The 18,217-nt window shown below is 36.0% G+C and overlaps 1 protein-coding gene across 5 annotated transcripts in view; it reads right to left on the bottom strand.

Moving 5' to 3' along the window:
* Nucleotides 1-18,217, bottom strand: part of CARS1 (cysteinyl-tRNA synthetase 1) — a 35,617-nt gene that overhangs the window by 10,963 nt on the left and 6,437 nt on the right. For all 5 annotated transcript variants that reach the window (XM_075712194.1, XM_075712195.1, XM_075712196.1 and 2 more), the window contains 15 exons: nt 15,476-15,567; nt 14,536-14,624; nt 14,137-14,233; nt 13,576-13,674; nt 12,451-12,600; nt 11,077-11,217; nt 10,221-10,309; nt 8,921-9,042; nt 6,962-7,074; nt 6,290-6,418; nt 5,946-6,075; nt 5,520-5,623; nt 4,406-4,503; nt 2,721-2,910; nt 2,142-2,210 (listed from right to left, as the gene is read on the bottom strand). In XM_075712194.1, coding sequence (XP_075568309.1) covers nt 2,142-2,210; nt 2,721-2,910; nt 4,406-4,503; nt 5,520-5,623; nt 5,946-6,075; nt 6,290-6,418; nt 6,962-7,074; nt 8,921-9,042; nt 10,221-10,309; nt 11,077-11,217; nt 12,451-12,600; nt 13,576-13,674; nt 14,137-14,233; nt 14,536-14,624; nt 15,476-15,567 — 1,712 coding nt within the window. The remainder of the gene's footprint in view (nt 1-2,141; nt 2,211-2,720; nt 2,911-4,405; nt 4,504-5,519; nt 5,624-5,945; nt 6,076-6,289; nt 6,419-6,961; nt 7,075-8,920; nt 9,043-10,220; nt 10,310-11,076; nt 11,218-12,450; nt 12,601-13,575; nt 13,675-14,136; nt 14,234-14,535; nt 14,625-15,475; nt 15,568-18,217) is intronic.

Raw genomic sequence — 18,217 nt, 5'->3', positions numbered from 1 at the left:
AGCACTGTCTGCCAACACTTCTCTGGAATCCCAAGAGGAGAAGCCAGGCACCCAGGGGACTGCTTAAATTAAGTTTCATTACTTTGGAGGGTGGGGAAGAGAGAGGAAAAAAGCACACTTTTGTTTCCCCTACAGTTTCCATATGTCTTTCCCATCTGTTAAATCTCCATGACAAATTTCTGTGCAATTCACAGGTAAGATAGTCTGTTATGCTCTAAGAGTGCCCATATGAAAGGAGCTGAGGGGCTCCGTTAAAACTTTTCATAAATGTGAACACTATGCAATCAGCTTCACAACTGGAACCACTGCTGACAAGTTTGGCAGAAAGAACACTCTGGGAAGTAAACAGTCACATCTCCACTACCCCCTCTACACTGAAACCAGCTCAACATGCAAATGAAGTGGTGTCAGGAAAGCATAACACTGTCACTACTTTATCAGTCATTTAAAGATGAAAGATTTTTATTTCCAGAATAACTAACTTGACAGCAATGCTTAATTCATTTGGAAAATGAGACTATGGAACCTGAGGTTTTCTGACTTCAGATCTCTTCTATTCCCTTTCAAGTAAATTACTGAACCACAGTAATTAAGCTAGTTGTTCTTTCAGAGCTTTTGAGGAGGATTATGCCTTTTTTGGAGATAATGACTCTTCCTTCATCCGGAATGGTTCATTCATCTCCAATTTAGACAAAGAAACAATAGGCTGATCCACAGCTTTCTGTAATTAATGATAAATTCTCCAGCCTTGAATGTTCACCTGGTAATTTTTGCTAAGAAAAATAAGTATCTGCATGGAAGACTGAAAGAGGGTATAATATTTAATGAAACAGCCAAAACATTTGTGATATTATGCATCTTTGTATTATAATGCTTAAAACCAGTAAAGTCCTAGGTGATAAAAACAGAAGTTTCTTGTGTGTAACAGGTGTTAGCACAGGATTCTTTCTGCACAAGATTCTTCTGACTCTACTACCCTTGGCAACATTACTTTAAAGGAGTGACAGGGCTTAGTTTCTTGTTCCAAGCTATTGCTAATCCTTCCATAAAGCATATCTGTTGTAAACACTGCCTGAATGAAGTGCTAAATATGAATTTAATTTTAATTTTCCCTTAAAAGGTAAGTGTTAATTCTGGAATTCAAAATAATTCTGAGCTAAATTAAAATCCACTATTGATGGGTTTTGGTATGGAATACTGAGCATCTTCCTTATTATCCTTGTTATATCATTACTGGAGATTTCCACAGCACAGTAATGTAAGTATTTGCATGGGCAATTATCACATGAGTGTTCATTCACATTCTTCAACCACAAACAAGCTTTCCTTTTCCTTCAATGAATAAAAAGTTTAGCTTTTTTGTTACACCACAAATGTTTTCATTATTCCCTCTAAGGAGGAACAGGAAAACGTATTTTTTTGCATTCAAAGGTGTGACCATACTTGAAAAACAGCACTGATTTGTCCATGTCAAATTTTTTGCATGAACAAAGACAGCAAAGTTGATAGCTTTCATATGGAGTTATTTCTCCTGCCTGCACCATGAAACATTACTGTTATTACAGGGCCCATCAGCACTTGCATCAAGTATCTCCCAAGCATTTCCAGAAAAATTCTGCATCACAGTGGAACTGCTGGGTGACCAAAGCAAAAGAGCCTTCAAAAGCCAGATAAAAACTGTGCGTACAAATGAGATCAGAAAAAGAGATTGAAATGCGGATAAAACTCCTGCTGCCTCCAGGCTGGTTTTTGGTGTACCACAAGGAAGTTTAATCAGTATAATTATATTTTTGAAACTACTTAACATACAAATACTTGTAATGAGTCTTCAGGCTGTAGTATGTGCTGTCTGTAGTTAACATGTGGTTTCTTAAACAGACTCATCATTCAGAAGACAAGATAATTCTTTTTCTGGTTGCTATACAATTTGTCTGTCATTAAGTCAAACAAACCTATAAAAAACCCCAACTCTCATAAAATAAAAATCCTGCTTCCTAAGCCAATTAATTACTTCAGATACAAATGTTAAAAGCAGAAAGAACGTAATTCAGCTACATATCAGTAATGTAATCACTTTATCTAACCTACGCTTTCAAAGGACACAGAGTAATTTTGTATAGTGTACTTTGTCCTTCACTTACATTTATGTTTTGACTATTCCCTCCAACAGGAAAACCAATTGCGTCATCACTTTCTATGGCACCAAAAATCTGGTCAAGGGAAAAAAAAAAAAGAAAAAAAGAAAAAAAAGATTGTATACATCAAGTCACAGGTATGTGAAAACTAAGCAAAATCACATGTACTAGGGTTTTGAAGCCACCTCGTTCTCATTTAACCCACAATTCACTGCTCTAATATAAGGATGTTTTGGTTTTTAATTGATAAAGTATACTAAGCATTGGCTTTCAGATTTAGCTTTAAAGCTGCCAGATTTGACATTCTGACTTCATATTTTTTCTACTAATTTTCCTTGCATGTAGTAGGGGGTCTCCACTATTCAACAAAACATTAGCTGAAATTATAATGCAACATAAAGGACTCCAAATTGTTCCTGCTGCAGCACATGCTGCAATTTGGGGTCGTTTTGGTTGGGGTGTGTGGAAGATCTCTAGTTTCCTACAAGATTTAAACAAAGTCTGTACAGATCCCTACATACTTGAAAAATACAACAGTTATAATTGCACAGTGCAATAGCAATGTTACTACTTGCTATTACATACCTTTAGCATTTGAGTGAGATAGGAACTGATGTTTTCTAAAAGAAGTCTGTTTGGCATTTGTCTGGAAGATTTCTTTGCAGCAATATAGGAGTTACTCTGACTGACTAACGAACGCATTTCTTCTAAGACAGAGCGAGTGTCAATATTGTCACACAGTGCTTCATGAATTGCTGCCTTCTTGTCGTAAAAACTAAGAAGAAAAAAATTTTTTTTTACTATTGATGTCAGAAGTATCTGAAACCTGCTCTGAAGAACTTCTGTTAGAAGAGTAAGGGGACCTAAAAGTGAGATAATCTTTTGCTGGTCATAGTTTATATTTGAAGGAAAAACAGATGAGCGAGAAAAAGGCGTTAACACAATGCCGCTGTTTTGCTGCTATGGACACAGGCAGGCAGGATAATCTAATTGGCAACAACTATCCAAACAAGTAATATCTAACACTTTTTCAGCAACTGACCTTTTCATACCAGTTTTTAAAAGCAGTATAAATTGCTTATTTAGTACATTCTTGTGCTTACTGGTTTTTGGGGTTGTTTTTTTGTTTGTTTGTTTGTTTGTTTTACAGTATTACTCTCCTATCCCTATGTTCTAGCCAAGTACACTGTTTAGTAGCTTTCCAGCAAGGAGCACCAATCTGGAAGTTAACTTACCACAAAGTGAAGTGTTATGAAGCTGTTACAAGCAGGTACAAGGAATAAATTCATGTAAACCTTTGTAATGTTCATGAATAGGCATAAGTAGTAATACAGTATATTAAGTACCATTTCATCATGCAAGGGGCACTACTGTTGTTTCAAACAACATACTTTTTCCAGAGAAAAGAGAATGGGAAGTGGTAGAGAAAGGAGACAAAACCAAATATCCACTAAGCATATCTTCTGTTCCTCCCACTCCTTTATCCCTTCCCTTTGACCTCTCTATTACTTACTATCTTCCTCCCTTTTTAAAAAAAGGGTTATCTCTACCAACATCAAGTTGAAGATGAAATTTTCAGAGGACATCACTAAACAGAAGCATCTGACTTGGTCCTTCAATAGTCAACATCTCTGTTCACAACAGTGAACTGAACTAGGAACAATTTTAGTACTGCAACGTAAGATGCTTCTATTTTAAATTTCACTCATAACAGAAGTCATATAGGAAGCTGTTTGTATTACAAACAATAATGTAGTTTTGTTAAAAAAGTGGAAGACTGCAATATTGAGAGAGACAGTGATATCACTAACACATTTTCAAACAATGGCACTCTGATCTTCTGTACTTTTAGTCAGGTCATTTAACTTCTGTTTGTTTCAGTTTCCTCACTGCATTTTGAAATGTGTAGAAAACTATTTTTCCAGGTGTAACCACTGTGAATTATCAGTCACTTCTCAGACAGAAGGACAGCATTTCAAGTAGTGAAGAAAATGACAGCTGTCGAACAAAAAAGTTCTCTTTCCCTTCACAAACAGGGCAAGGAGGCAGGGCAGTGTACCTAACATAAACAAAAGGGAAATTAACAATTTCACCTATACTTCATAAAGCTGTTGCAAGATTAAATTCACTAGCTTGTATAGAGTTTGGGTACTCAGTGGAAATCCTACAGACTTATAAATATCACTATATACATAGTAAGTCATTTTGCAAGGAAAAGAAGAAATTAAACACAATGGCTATTCACAGAGAAGTAGGAATGCTCCACTCACTTTTTGTTCAGCTCTGCTTCCCGATTTTCCCATTTCTGAAACCGGCTTGTCACATCAGTGGGAGCTCGAAGAATATCCTTCACATTTAAAAAGAACTCCTATAAAAGAGGGATATAGCTAAACATCAGTTTAAATTAGACACAACCAATATTTACTATGAAAAGGCATTACTTCTTAATTAGCCTCCTAAAGTTTATGGTTTCAACACTGTTTCAGCCAGGATCTACTGAATGTCTGTCAAAACAAGGAAACCCACGCATTTTGCATAACTCTCTAAATCGCGGTTGGACTGTAATTCAGTTCTATCTCTTGGCTCTGGCACTGCATGATACACTATGATACTCTAACACCAAGCTGCTCCAGTACAATACCATTTTAAAAAAGTTTAGGCAAGAGTTCTTATGGCAGATTTTTAAGTGTGTTGGTAGCGAAGGAAGCTGAAGAATAAAAATGCCTTTATAGCGAAGGCCTATTTTATGTGGGCATCCAGCTTGGTGAAAAGTCATTTTTACTTATTCTGTGGCCCAAACCAAACATTTTACATAAAAAGCAGAACAGCTCCAGCTGGAGAGACCACAATCAATGATCTCAAAATGCTGCACAGACTCCTTGTGGGAAACGTGGGTTTAATTCATGGCTCCAAACTAAGCAGAGAAAGGAACTGTGCCTGACCCACACATATGCCCACAAGGCATAGAGGCAAATGTTTGATGTATGTGGCGAGAAGACAAGGTAGGAATGATACTCCCTCTTCCCTTTGGCTTTATTTGTGTAAAGTCCGATACGGCACGCATGGTATATGAGCGTCTGTTGGACTGAGCCCTATAAGCAAGCTGAACTGAGAAACTAATCTTGTGTGTAAGTGCCAAGCTGCTCAGAGATGTCAAAACTTGGAGAGAGCAGACAGCTGTAGAGAAATGTAGCTATCTGTGGAATTTGCATAACTTGAATGTTCAATGGTAGCTAAACAAATACTGTGACATCCCACCTGATGAATTCAGAAAGCAAACTCAGTCTGTGGATATGGCCTATATATCCTTGGGTTCTATTCCTTGAAACACACATGACAACACAAAACTTAGGGAGCTGGAGGAGGAACAGAAAGCTTACTTACATTCATAAACTTTTCATACTGAATAGCTGACTCCATGGTATTATTTGAGTAATCCAGTGTATCCTTCCAAGAGTGCATGAGGAAAGCCAACCGTAACTGTCGTGCTATTAGGAGTTTCAAAATAAACAAGATAAATAATCATAATCTAAAGCATTTTTATGGCCTCCAATACTGCAGCGGCTAAGAATGTAGTTTTTAATATTCTTACTAGCAATACATCTACCAAAAAAGCAGGAATACTATTATCCACACAGATAATACTGACAAGGAACAGAAGAACAAGGAAGCTGTTCTAAAGTTAGTGAAGCAGACAGACACCTGAAGTTACCCATTTTTGGAAACTCCATTTTGTGGCTGAATAACAAAACTACCACAGTCACCACTCAAAGTACATCAAAGGCATCCAAATTCCAAAGTAATTTTTACCTGTATGTTTCTTCAGTGCATCTTTTATGGTAATGAAATTCTTCAAAGATTTGGACATTTTACAGCCAGCAATTGTTAAGTGGCCAGTATGCAGAAAATACCGAACCCAGTGATCGTTTTCAAAGTATGCCTGCAGCAAAAACAAAAAACCCTGAAGACCCAAGACTGTTTACATACATACCATGAAACAGGAAAATTTAAGAATAAAATCCTGAGAACAAAAAGCTATGCTTATACGAAACACACATAAAGTTTTAAAAATTAATCAATGGATTTATGTAAGTTGCAGTCAAAGCAAAGCATGTCACTTTTGCACTGCAGAAACTGAAGGCCAGTTCCTTCACCTCAGACTGTGCCAGTTCATTGTCATGGTGGGGAAATCGGAGATCAAACCCTCCTCCATGAATATCCATCGACTCTCCTAGAATGGCTCCAGCCATTGCGGAACATTCAATGTGCCAACCTGGACGACCCTGTTAAGAAAAAGACATTACTTGGCCACTAGTTAATTGACTTCCTCTCCCACCTATGCATCATTCCCTCATTGGTCTGTCCCCTAAGAAGTTACACACATGAGGGAATGAGATACAGTGTTAGCAAGAAAAAAAGATTCTCAGTCTCAGCTTCATAAAAGTATACTGTTGGATTTAAAGATCGAACGTGGCATATGCATCTGCGATGCTCTGATTATCCTGCTTATTATTCTTTTTAAAATTACATTAATATTTTTAATCACAATGAAAAAAAAGGATATAGAAATTACTGCAGATAAAGCCTGTAGATAAGCAGAGGACAAATGACCAGTAACAGCCATCGTGAGCCTGCATGCAGACTTCTGTTTAAAAAGACAGATTGATACACATTCTAAATTATTAAATGAACATAGCAACAGAGTCTATGATTGAATACAAGATCTCCACAATCTATACATTATTAACATGAGGTGAGGCAAAGTATTTGTGTAACGCTATTTAATAAGGTGTAGAAGATCTAAATCCTGATTATAATGTCCTTACCTTTCCCCATGGAGAATCCCATGAGGGCTCTCCTGGCTTGGAGGATTTCCACAAAGCAAAATCGTTTGGAGAATGCTTCTCACTTAAGCGATCAGCTGAGATGCTCAGGTCACCTTTCAAAAGAGAAAATGTAAATATATAAGTTTTATTTAAACACCAGCATTATTGACTTTTGGCCTCGCTGTACATCACATCAAGTGAATTAAGAAAAAAAAAAAAAAAAGAAAAGAAAAACACTCAGCCCTCAAAATTCCTCATAATTAACCTTGATAATCCTTTGGGTTTTTGATTAATGTTTGGTTGACAGGAAAACTGACAACAAGTATCAGCTGCACTGCTTTCTAAGTTTTGACAGGAGACTCATCTACATTCTCTCTGCAGGCACAATTCCAATATTGCGGTTACAGAAAAATAAATACAGGAATAAAAAATCCTATACTCATAGACAAGTAACACTGCAGAATCAATTCACTCTAAAGTTAAAAAGATCCAAATTAAGGCTAGGATTGTCTTAATCTGCACACACAACATGATCATAGGATATTTCTTCCATGCCTATTCTCAGTTGCTGCACAGAATGGCTGGTAGTTTTTCAATAGCTATGTTTACTATTTTGTTACCACCAGAGATGTTATGCATTATTTGCTGTTAGCTCCTTATGATCATTTAGGTGGTATTCTCATTATCACATCTTTAAAACACAGGGAATTTACCATTTCTGCAGTACTGTCCAAGACTAAAAGTGGTTAACAATACCACCTACCGCATAAGAATTCAAGACAGATTAAAGACAGAATTGTTAAGGGTAAACTTGTCAATTAATTTTGAAGTACAGGTTGAGATACCTGCAATCGCAACTGTTTAGAATATCTAACGTTATGCACTTTAAATATAAAAGTATTATGCTTTATTTACATTAATTGCAATGTTCAAAGCTTAGCATTTCTACTGCCTGTAATAGTAAAGATGACATTATCTGTCAGGGTAAGGACAATCATCACAAATGAGTCAAAGCATCTAAGCTGACAAGCAATAACTTGATGTATGCATACTCTTGGTTAGTTACACTAATCACTCAGCATAGGTTCCTATTTGCTAAAGGACACAACAATTCAACAAAAGTGACTGGTTATGTGGTGGAAATGATAAATCGTCATCTCTGTGGTAACATGAATGTAAGCTAGCACCTTCTATTTCACATAAAAGATTTCAGCTATAAAGGTTTGAATTAAGAAGAAAAAAAAAATCACATCCATTTTAAGCTGCATCTCTCAGATATTGCTAGTTTCACCTAGTATGACTGTTATATAAAAACCATTTAATATTCTTCTGATAGACTTTGTGGATGATTTGCTACTAAAAATGTACAACCTTAGGAGCAGATAACTAATGAGTCTGGTTTATTGAGCATTTTAAGCTACTCCTGTGCTGTGGCTTGACTCAAAAAAAAATCTGTATTTGGATTTAGTTCAACACAACAAGGTTTACAAAGTAAAAAGAGATCTCAGTATGAAAGAGGAACCCAAATATTGGTCTTGAAATAACCACAGCCTGATGTGGAGAGCTTTCACCTGGCATGTGGAAGACCCAGCTTCAAGTCTTTGCTCCTCCTACTTTGAACCAGATGAACAGCTAAATAACTGGGCTGTGGTCAAATGACTGAGCTATTCACAATTCTGAACAAAAAAAACCCCAAACAAACAAACAAATGAAACCCAACCCAAAAATGTCCTAGAATGAATAACATTTTTTGGTATTTTCCAATGAAAAACTTTCAGGAAAGTTCTGGCTCAAGCTACAAAACTTTGGAAAAGAAATCTATTGGTAAAGGAAGTGCAGCAGGTAAACCATTCAACTCTGACAGTAATTTTGATCCAAACATCAGTGAAATCAATCGAAGAGATCAACACCTCATCAGTTTCTTCAGCAACTTAAGCAAATGTTATTTCTGCTTTTTACCTTCACCCTCTTGAAGAGCTTTTTGATCACCTACAGCTTCAGGAACCAACTTAGCATAGGAGTGTTTTGCACTGGAATCAAACTTCATAGTATCAAAGTATACAGATCCATTGGACACATACCTGAAAAGTTAAAGATCATTATTTAGCTAACTTTCTACCAAGACTTAACTGAATTTTATCCAAAGAATCACTGTCTTAGTAAGTTCTCTAGTGAAACCACATCCAGTATGGTACTGCTCAGTATTGTAAAGATGACTTAGGTGAGCCTAAGTTTTTAGGCCTTACCATAAAGACTTCAGACAAATCACTGAAAGTCCTAATAAAATCAATCACAGAGAAAACAACTAAGATCTTTTGTTAAACTCTTAAGAGGCGAGACATTAGATAACAGACCCAAGAGTAGAAATATCTACAATATTTCTGGTCCCTTTTAATATTTTGCAATAATATAATATTAATCATGTTTGTTTCACAGTCCATTTTGTCCTCCTTCACTTTGCTAATTTTGTCCCACTACAGCCATAATAAAAACTCTGACACAAAGGTAATTCCATAATAAAAACTCGAAACAAAGGTAAGTTTCAGGACCACTAGGAATGCTGGTAATTCAGTGCACACAATTTTGAACTGTCCCCCCCCCGCCCCCCCACTGCCTTTTTTTAAGAAAATTTTAAAATGTAGGTTTGAAGGAAGAATGTGCAAGAGAAATTATGGCAGTCTGAACCACAGGTTTGCTTTTTTCACAATAAAAATACATCCATGTTGAAAAATTGAAGCTATTAACAGAAAGAGAACTCAAATTTCAGATGAGAATCTGTCATGATACTTAGGAACTTCTAGAGTATTAGCTTGATTTTCACCAATATTAGACAATGGCAGAAAACCAGTTCAAGTTTACTTTTTATTTTTAACTTCTGTTATTTACAACTGATTTCTAGCCATCTACTCAGGCATCCATTTTTGAACCCCCTTGCTGAAGGCCAGGAGTCAAACACAGTTCACGTGAAAGGGACTTTGACTATTTATTTTCATGAATGAGGATTTCACCCTATAACTTTAATAAACTAACTTCTCTCTTTGTAAGACTTCATAAGAAGTACAGAATAGCACATTTTCATCAGGTAAGAAATAACAGGTCTTTCGCAAGGGAACCTGAAGTTTCTTTAGTTGATGAAACACTACTTCTGGAAAAGACTACTATTGCATATGAAAACAGTTCACAGTTAAGTGTTGAAACCAATGATTCTAGGTCTTATAAAGTATAAGCACAAAACAAAAGCATCCAGTAGCAAACTTACCCATAACCATTATCCACAATCTTTTTCACAAAATTCACAATTTCTGGCACATATTCACTAACCCGTGTTAAAACATCTGGAGGTAAAACCTACAAATAAAAAGTAGAATTTTAAATATATATATATGTATAAATATTTAGACACGTGCAAATATGCACTAAATATATATATTATACATTTGTTAAAAATTGGCTCAAAAGCAAGTGACAACAGATTCCTATTTCAAGCTTTCTGCTCTGAAACATGAGCTGTGGCCATTTTTTCCTCAGCCTTTAAGGTGACATTAACAACAAACTAGTGCAGGAGATGTCGGCTCTTCCACTTATTGCACTTCTGGCAGAACAGGCAATAAGTCCCTCTGATTTGCAGGTAAGTAAACCTTCATTGATCTGAACCATTGCATATGACACAGCATTTCATCTGTAACAGACAAATCTGTCCTTGATTGTTACCATCACATAATTTCTTAGTGGCTGAAGACTGATAAGTAGTCAGTCTAAATGCTGAGGTTGGCAGGGCTCTCTTGTGCAGGTAACAGACTCTATCTCAAACTTCTGGATCAGTTTATGATTATAAGCCCATGTTACACCAAGAGGAAGGGATGGAGTGCACACGTCAAACTTGGATCACCAGTTAACTGGCTCTGGTAACATGCACAATAGATCTAAGATTATTGGGATGGAAACAGAACACATGCTAATTTAACAGCTACCTATTCACATGGAAGGAAATACTTTATTATCAGTAAGGTTGAAATATGAGGGTTTTGAAAGCTATTAAGGAGCTAAATTGTATTCTGAATATTATGAGGCATGGCTCATACATACACTTTTAGAACAGAAAACTGTTTACTTACATTGAGTGCTTCCATATCTTTATGAAATTCCCCTTCCCAGAATTTGGGGAGCTTTGAGAATATGGAATTGTCAGTCACCTGACTGCCAAATTTTGTGTCCAACCAGTCAGACAGCAAATCTTTGGCTTCTTCCAACAGTATCTATGAAACAATAATTGTAAGTGCAACTGATCAAAGACATGCCCTGTTTAAACTCTGCAGAAAAATCTTATCCTGAACAGAGAGGTTTGCTTAAGGAAAAAGATACTTGGCTACGAATACAGAGTAATCCATGCTTCTACCAGATTTTTATCATATTACCCTTCATAAATATGGATGAAACAAACAGCAGAAGGAAGATAAACTCATAAGTGATATCTGTTTTGATATCAATCACTTAACTAGGCATGTGGAATTTATGCTGTAAACACTGGATGGGACCTGCAGTTATATTACATCATCTGTTCACCCCCTTACTACTGGATAATCCTAACAGAAGTCTTACTGTGCACATTGCTAAAAAGCGTCTGAAAGACTAATTTGAACATCAGCAAGGATACATTTCAGTCTTACATTAAAAGATGACTTTTATTTAACAACAGGATATAGCCCAGAAGGTGTGATTGCTTAGATTTTAGTTGTTTTTAAGATTCTGTTAGGTCAGTATACACTTTTAGAAAGGCACTTAACATTAGAATAGCTGGACTTCTTTTTTTAAGAGATAATTTAGACAGAGAGTCTTTTCAGGAAGGGAGCACATACCCTATGCTTCCTACAGTAATTATCACAAATAATCCAAAAGCAAGAAGAGATGAAAGTGGAAACCAATTACTAAAAGACAGTAGTTATACTGACTGACTTGGTTACTGGGACAGTACCAAAGCCCAATAAAGTCAACAGGATTATTGTCATTAAATGTAATGGTCATTGGATAAAAGTTATCCTGAGCATAATTTTTTGGGATGTATTTTCTTCTCTGATCAGAGATGGGAACATGTGTGTAGAAAACTGCCACCAGTACTGGAACATCATAAATGCATGGTCAGTAATTTATACTGTAACTAATTCATCAAGACAAAAAAGTTGAAGAGAAAGTCTAAATATATGACAGAGAAAAATCCCCACCAGAAAGGTAAAAATAACTGAGTTGTTATCACGGCGGGGGGGGGGGGAAGTAATTGATAAAAACAACATCCAAAAACTATATAGTTGAATTCAAGGATCAAATTTCCTGTATTGAATGCAAAGTACTACGAAGTCCTCAGGCACACCATTCCTCTTTTTATGAATAAAAATTTCCATAATGTTTCAGGTAATTACTACCAGCTAAATATTATTTTTAAACCGCCTAACAATTATAAGCTAAATATAATTTAAAAAGAAGCTCAAACTGACCTCATGACATCTGTTGATCTCTTCTGCAGGGAGTTTTGCTTGCACAGCTTCTTGTAGAGGGTCAAAAGCAGACTTCACTGCATTTTGAATTCTTTCCAACATCTGCTTTTTATCTGGATCTGTTGTCTCATTTAACTTAACTGAAAAGAGCTACAATTAAAAAAAAATTTAGAAAGCAACTTGCAGTACAGTAGCGCTAGGTTCCTTACAGAATATATTATCTTAGCCACATAGTACCTTGCTAGCGATGAACAATACATTATGCCACTTAAAAAGCTTTGATATCAAACTACTAAAACATACTCGTCATCAGAAATAAAGGTGAAGTCAAAAGAATTTAGTTCACATTCGAATTCAGTTTTTCAGAAAGACTTTATAAATTACTATCATCACTACTGTTTAGTTATTTTCGTTTTCTATGCAGTTGATCACCTTAATTACACAGTTGATTATTGCAAATCTGAAAATGAGAAGCTGTAATGTGAAACAGAGAGAGATTAAATGCTATGCTTAGACAGTATGTCAGGCAATGACAGTTGGGCAGAATTTCCAGGCCTCCTATTCCCAGGCATGTATGCAATTCATTAGACTGATAATCTCTTTGTGATCTGTTGCTCTAAAAACGACCAGAGAATCACCTTCCCCCACCTTCAGTGCAGCATACACAATTTATTAGATCCCTAGAGATCTGGAGACTTTTTGCTCTTTCCAAGGCCATCAATGGTACAAAAGAGAATTCTCACAAGCTTTAAAAGATTATGGATATATCACTGTTTAAAAAATATTTAAAGTTTGAATTCTATCACACAAACATCCAAATGCTTTTTGAGCTCTTTCCCCAATACCCCAACAACAATATACATGCACTCACAAACAAGTTCTATGGACATAAAAATCAGGAATGCCTTTTACATGGATAGTTCTTGTCAGTTCTAAAACAATGGAAAATCAAAGTGATGTGCAGTTCCAGTAACATTTCTAACTTGTGTGGTACCGGTTCAACAGAATAACTGAAACAAGCAGAAAGTTTAAGGAGGAAGCAAAGTCAGAGGCATTTTTTAGATGTTTTGCTACATTACTGAGTAAGAACCTAAGACACTAGCGGGGATTAAATACCACACCCACCTCTGAGGCAGTTTTAACATCTTCAAGTAGTTCATCTGGTGCTGCTTTGTTCTCTATATACCGTTCAAAAAGGTAATTTTGTCTTGCTCTCTTGATGATCTACAAAGCAGAAACATGAAAATATTTTTGTGAAGTGACATATAGTTATACAAAGTGCAAATAAAATCTATTACATACCAAAGGCATTCCAGAATTCCTATGAATTTAACAAGCTACAACAATTCCATGCAGTAATACAAATTAAACACACCATACATAGTTAATCAGCCACCTCAACAGAGCTAATTAGGTATCTCAAAACCAGGCAAATAAAATAAGTTATCTTTGTAAAATGCTTAGTCATCATTATTTGTGACAACACTTATATACAAGAACACAGGCTTTGCTACCACAGGAATGCTACAAAACTGAGGAAAAAAAAAAAAGACTTTGTGTACAATGTAGGTCTAAGTTAATAAGTGTTAAGATTTATCTTGGCTTATCAAATGGCGATTACATATGACTTTCTGACTTCCATGCTCAAAGTACAGTATTTTAGATTGCAATTTAAAAAGACCTTACCTTATCATCAATGTCTGTAATATTCATACAATAGAAAACATCATATTTAAAATAATCCCTCAAGATTCTTCTCAGAATATCAAATGAGATGTATGACCTAAAAACATAAAAGATACAAGGGTGTTTTTAGTGAACACCTCAAGTCTATTTCTATTCTATGCACAAACTAATCTCAGAGTCAATAATTCCACAGCAGTTTTATTTTTCCCTCATCTACTAGTAAGTTTTTAATCACACAATGACATAATATAACATGCTTTTAATCTTAAATCTCAGGCATTGATCTAACGAGACTACTTTCTAGTAATACACTCATATAAATCAAGTACCTTTTTCTATTAATCTTTTGCTTCCAATAGGCACTGTTATTACCTATATCAAAATAAGGAACTGCAGTACCTGGCATGTCCCATGTGAGATGCATCATAAACTGTTGGACCACAGCAATACCACAAGACCTTTTTTCCATTCTGAGGCTGAAATATTTCCTTAATTGAAAAGGAAGGTACAGTGATCAGAAGAAATTGAAGACATGATCTCAGGCCAGTAACACCGAATTTGGAGATTAGAACATGAAAACGTGGATTATAATTACAAAAAAAGGAATAGTTATTCCACGCCTAGTTTTACCATAAAAAAAGATCACCATTAGCTTTATCATGTAAGAGAGATAACAGGGCGTGGCTGCTTAATGTTATCTGCACTCTTATCAATCAAGATATCAGATTACAGAGATTTGGATTAGGTGGGGCATTATTCAAACTGTGTTTATTTTGTAAAAGGGAAGATCAGGCTTTCTTTTGCATTGAAAAACGTTACAGAGTATAATCATTTCACATACTTGGATACTACATCCCATATAACATTAGTATTCTCAATACTTCCTCTCTTTCCCAAAGGACCTTCAAACAAGACCACAAGAAGTTTTACCAGTTTATAGTACAACAACATAATTGGAGAGACTTATTTTTACACAGACAACCTCTAAAGAAAGAAACTGTGATTTTATTCTGTCCACATTGCCTATACTTATGTGTATTACAGTTGAATCCCTGGCTATTTTGCATGATGATAACTTGCAATTGGGAACTATATATTATGCAATATACACATACATACACACACTTGTAGCATATGTATATTTATTGTGTATATTCTAACACTTGGCCAGCAAACACACTTGACTGACACAGCATCTCTGGCACATACTTGTTAACATTCCACAAAATACAACCCAGAAATCTGTCCACTGATAGGGTAAACACTTAAGAAACAAATATTTGATGACTCCTCTATTTGCGTTTCTATGGAAATCTCCACTTTTCTTTCATTTAGTCACCTTATTGCGAGTCAGGCTGTTGTAGAGGCAGAGCCTAGAATGTTTTGTCCCTTCAGGGGGAGACCAGGGGGGCTGCACACGCTTGCCTTTACCTAGAGGAAAAAAATAGTTTAAAGAGAACTGGAAAGACACTTTCCACAAACAGATTTGCAGTATAACATTTTCTCTTTTTCACATCATTAAATTATTCAAAAAGAAAAAAAAAATATAATTAGACAAAGCAGCTCTAATCCTAGATCCAACTACTTTTGTCAGAGCTTCCTATAAAGCCACTAAAAAACAAAGTAAATATTTCAATCTAGTTTATTTTCTACTCTCTGACTTGCCATTCCTATTAACTTTTGATGCAAGTAAGAGGAAGGAAGAGGGTATAAAAGTAAGAGCATGCAATTCAGTTAAAGCATTAACAAGAGCTTTGAAATTTAATGAATTATTAACAAAGCGTTATGGCAGTCCTGGGCTTTCAGCAATGCCACTGATTTTACTATGACGGTGTATCACAGATCTCATACGGAATTTGCAAAAATCTCCAGAGACCAGGGTTAGTCTCTAGAGCCAATATTGACAGAGTATGTGTACTCAGGGTGAGAGGGAGAGGAGGCAGAAAGGTTTAGAAAGAACCTCGGCTTTTTATCATACATTGTTGCTATGTACACAAGGCATTTTTGAACACGCTCATTTACCACAAATATGCTCCAATTCAGCAAGAGGCTAAATTTTGCCATTAAAGAGAGTAGATAAAACCCAGGGTAGTATTAGTGACAATATTCTTGCATTTGTTTTCTTTTAAATTTTTAAGAAGCAACATAGTTGTTAAACTCATGGTTTTTTGAGACAGAAGTATGAGTATGTCATCCGCCGAAGACGTGCAGTTTGCTATACACAGGGCTGCTTACAGCTGTAATGATGTTAAACTAATTATCGCATTAACTAGGAATGAAAGCAAACCAGGAAATTCAAAAATACAGCAAGGTTTCCAGCTTATTACACACAGCACTGTCTTTAGGAATTCTCATGGTATGCATTTTAGCTGCAATTAAAATAGTATACAAACTATTTGTTTTGACTGCAAAATTTCCTTTCTGATCATGTGTCCCAGGGTGCTCTTCATTAACTCTGTTTCCCTGGTACCTTCGTATAAATATTTTGGCCGAAAACCTTCAAGTAATGCAAACATTCATGGTATAAAAAAATTTAATCTCTTCCTCATCTTCCTTTTTTGAATAACTGCCTAAATTAGAAAAAAAAAAGATATTAACTGTAGTACTCTGTCTCACAAATGGACTCCATTTAATCTCCATGTTATGGATCCATGGAAATATGTGTTTATTCTAAACATTTTGTTGTATGAGGTAATCCCGAACAGAATAGCTCAAGTTCAAGAGCAGTCTATCCATAACACAGACCATATACCAAGGCATGGATTTGTTTACTCTTTGATTTACAAAGATTACGCTGGCATGTTTAATTGCGGCTAAAGTTTCCCTCGGGGAAAGAAGCCTATGTGGGTTAGTCTAATAAAAGATAAATCTGTAAAGCTTTCTTTACTTACAACCACACTAAACATAAGAAAAAACCCAGATACCGCACCTTAGAGCTCTCAGCTTATGAGTTAGGTGTCACGTTATATCCACTACACGGACACCAAGGGCAAAGTAAAAGGCATACTGTTTAGTCTGTTCAAATACGTGTGCCAGCTATAGTCTTCCCCCTGGTTGAGCTGAAGTTCATTTGCTCTAAGCCACCCCTGGAGCTCTCTGATACACCCAAAAAAACACTGATAAAATATCCCAGGTCTAAGAAGTGTGGCAGATTCACGTGTCATTTTCATAGTGAACACTGCAGAACACCATTTCAGGACTTCTGATCCATATGCACAGATCATGAAGATAACAAGACATAACCCTTCAGAAAGAGAGGCTTAACATTAAAGATTTAATGGACAGGAAAACAGAAACCTTTTCTCTTATTGCCCCACCTTGACCCATGAAAGTCTGCAGACAAATTGTAGTTAGTGGCATTAAATCTGCTATCAGAGCCAGCGGTAAAGCTGAGATCCCTTCACTGCTGAAAGGAAATCAATAACCAGCATAAATGCATGCAGGCACACACACATACACAGAATCTACTCGCAGCAGTCTGATTTTAACTGCTGGTCTGCTAGGAACTGAGAACACATATGATGAGAGGTTGTGAGAAGACAGCATTGGAGTACTATTAGTCAACAACCATCAGCAAAAATGACAGACATTATGAATTCATTTGTAGGTATTGCAAGCACTACACAACAGCTCTGTGTTATTATTATTAATTATTTCATGACTCCCTGAGCAAGGATCTCACTATAAAGCAATTAAATTAGACTAGCTCATTGGAAAACAACTCAGGAGAGTGATGCAGCTCCCAAAAATGCCAGCACCCATGCTTACACAATGACCTAGATTAACCGGTTAGTATTTCCTCAAATCATCACCAATGCCTAAATTACCAGGGTTAAAAAAGAACCCCAAACATCTTTTTGAAATTCAGTGTTCATAACAATCGTAAGAGGCAGTATTCAGTTTACTTTATTTTGAATTTGTATCTTATACAACAAGTATTTAGTTACCCTTGCAGGGGAAAAAAAGTGGACTGAGCAAATCCTGATATTTTAGGGAACAAGCCAACACATTCTTTTACAACCCAGTGGCTAGCTTTTTCAAGAAAATACACATAATTGAATTCTGTACACTGAGGAATTTT

This window comes from Pelecanus crispus, chromosome 6 (assembly GCF_030463565.1).
Source record: "Pelecanus crispus isolate bPelCri1 chromosome 6, bPelCri1.pri, whole genome shotgun sequence".
Classification (NCBI taxonomy): Eukaryota; Metazoa; Chordata; class Aves; order Pelecaniformes; family Pelecanidae; genus Pelecanus; species Pelecanus crispus.
This window is presented reverse-complemented; position numbering and strand designations above follow the sequence as displayed.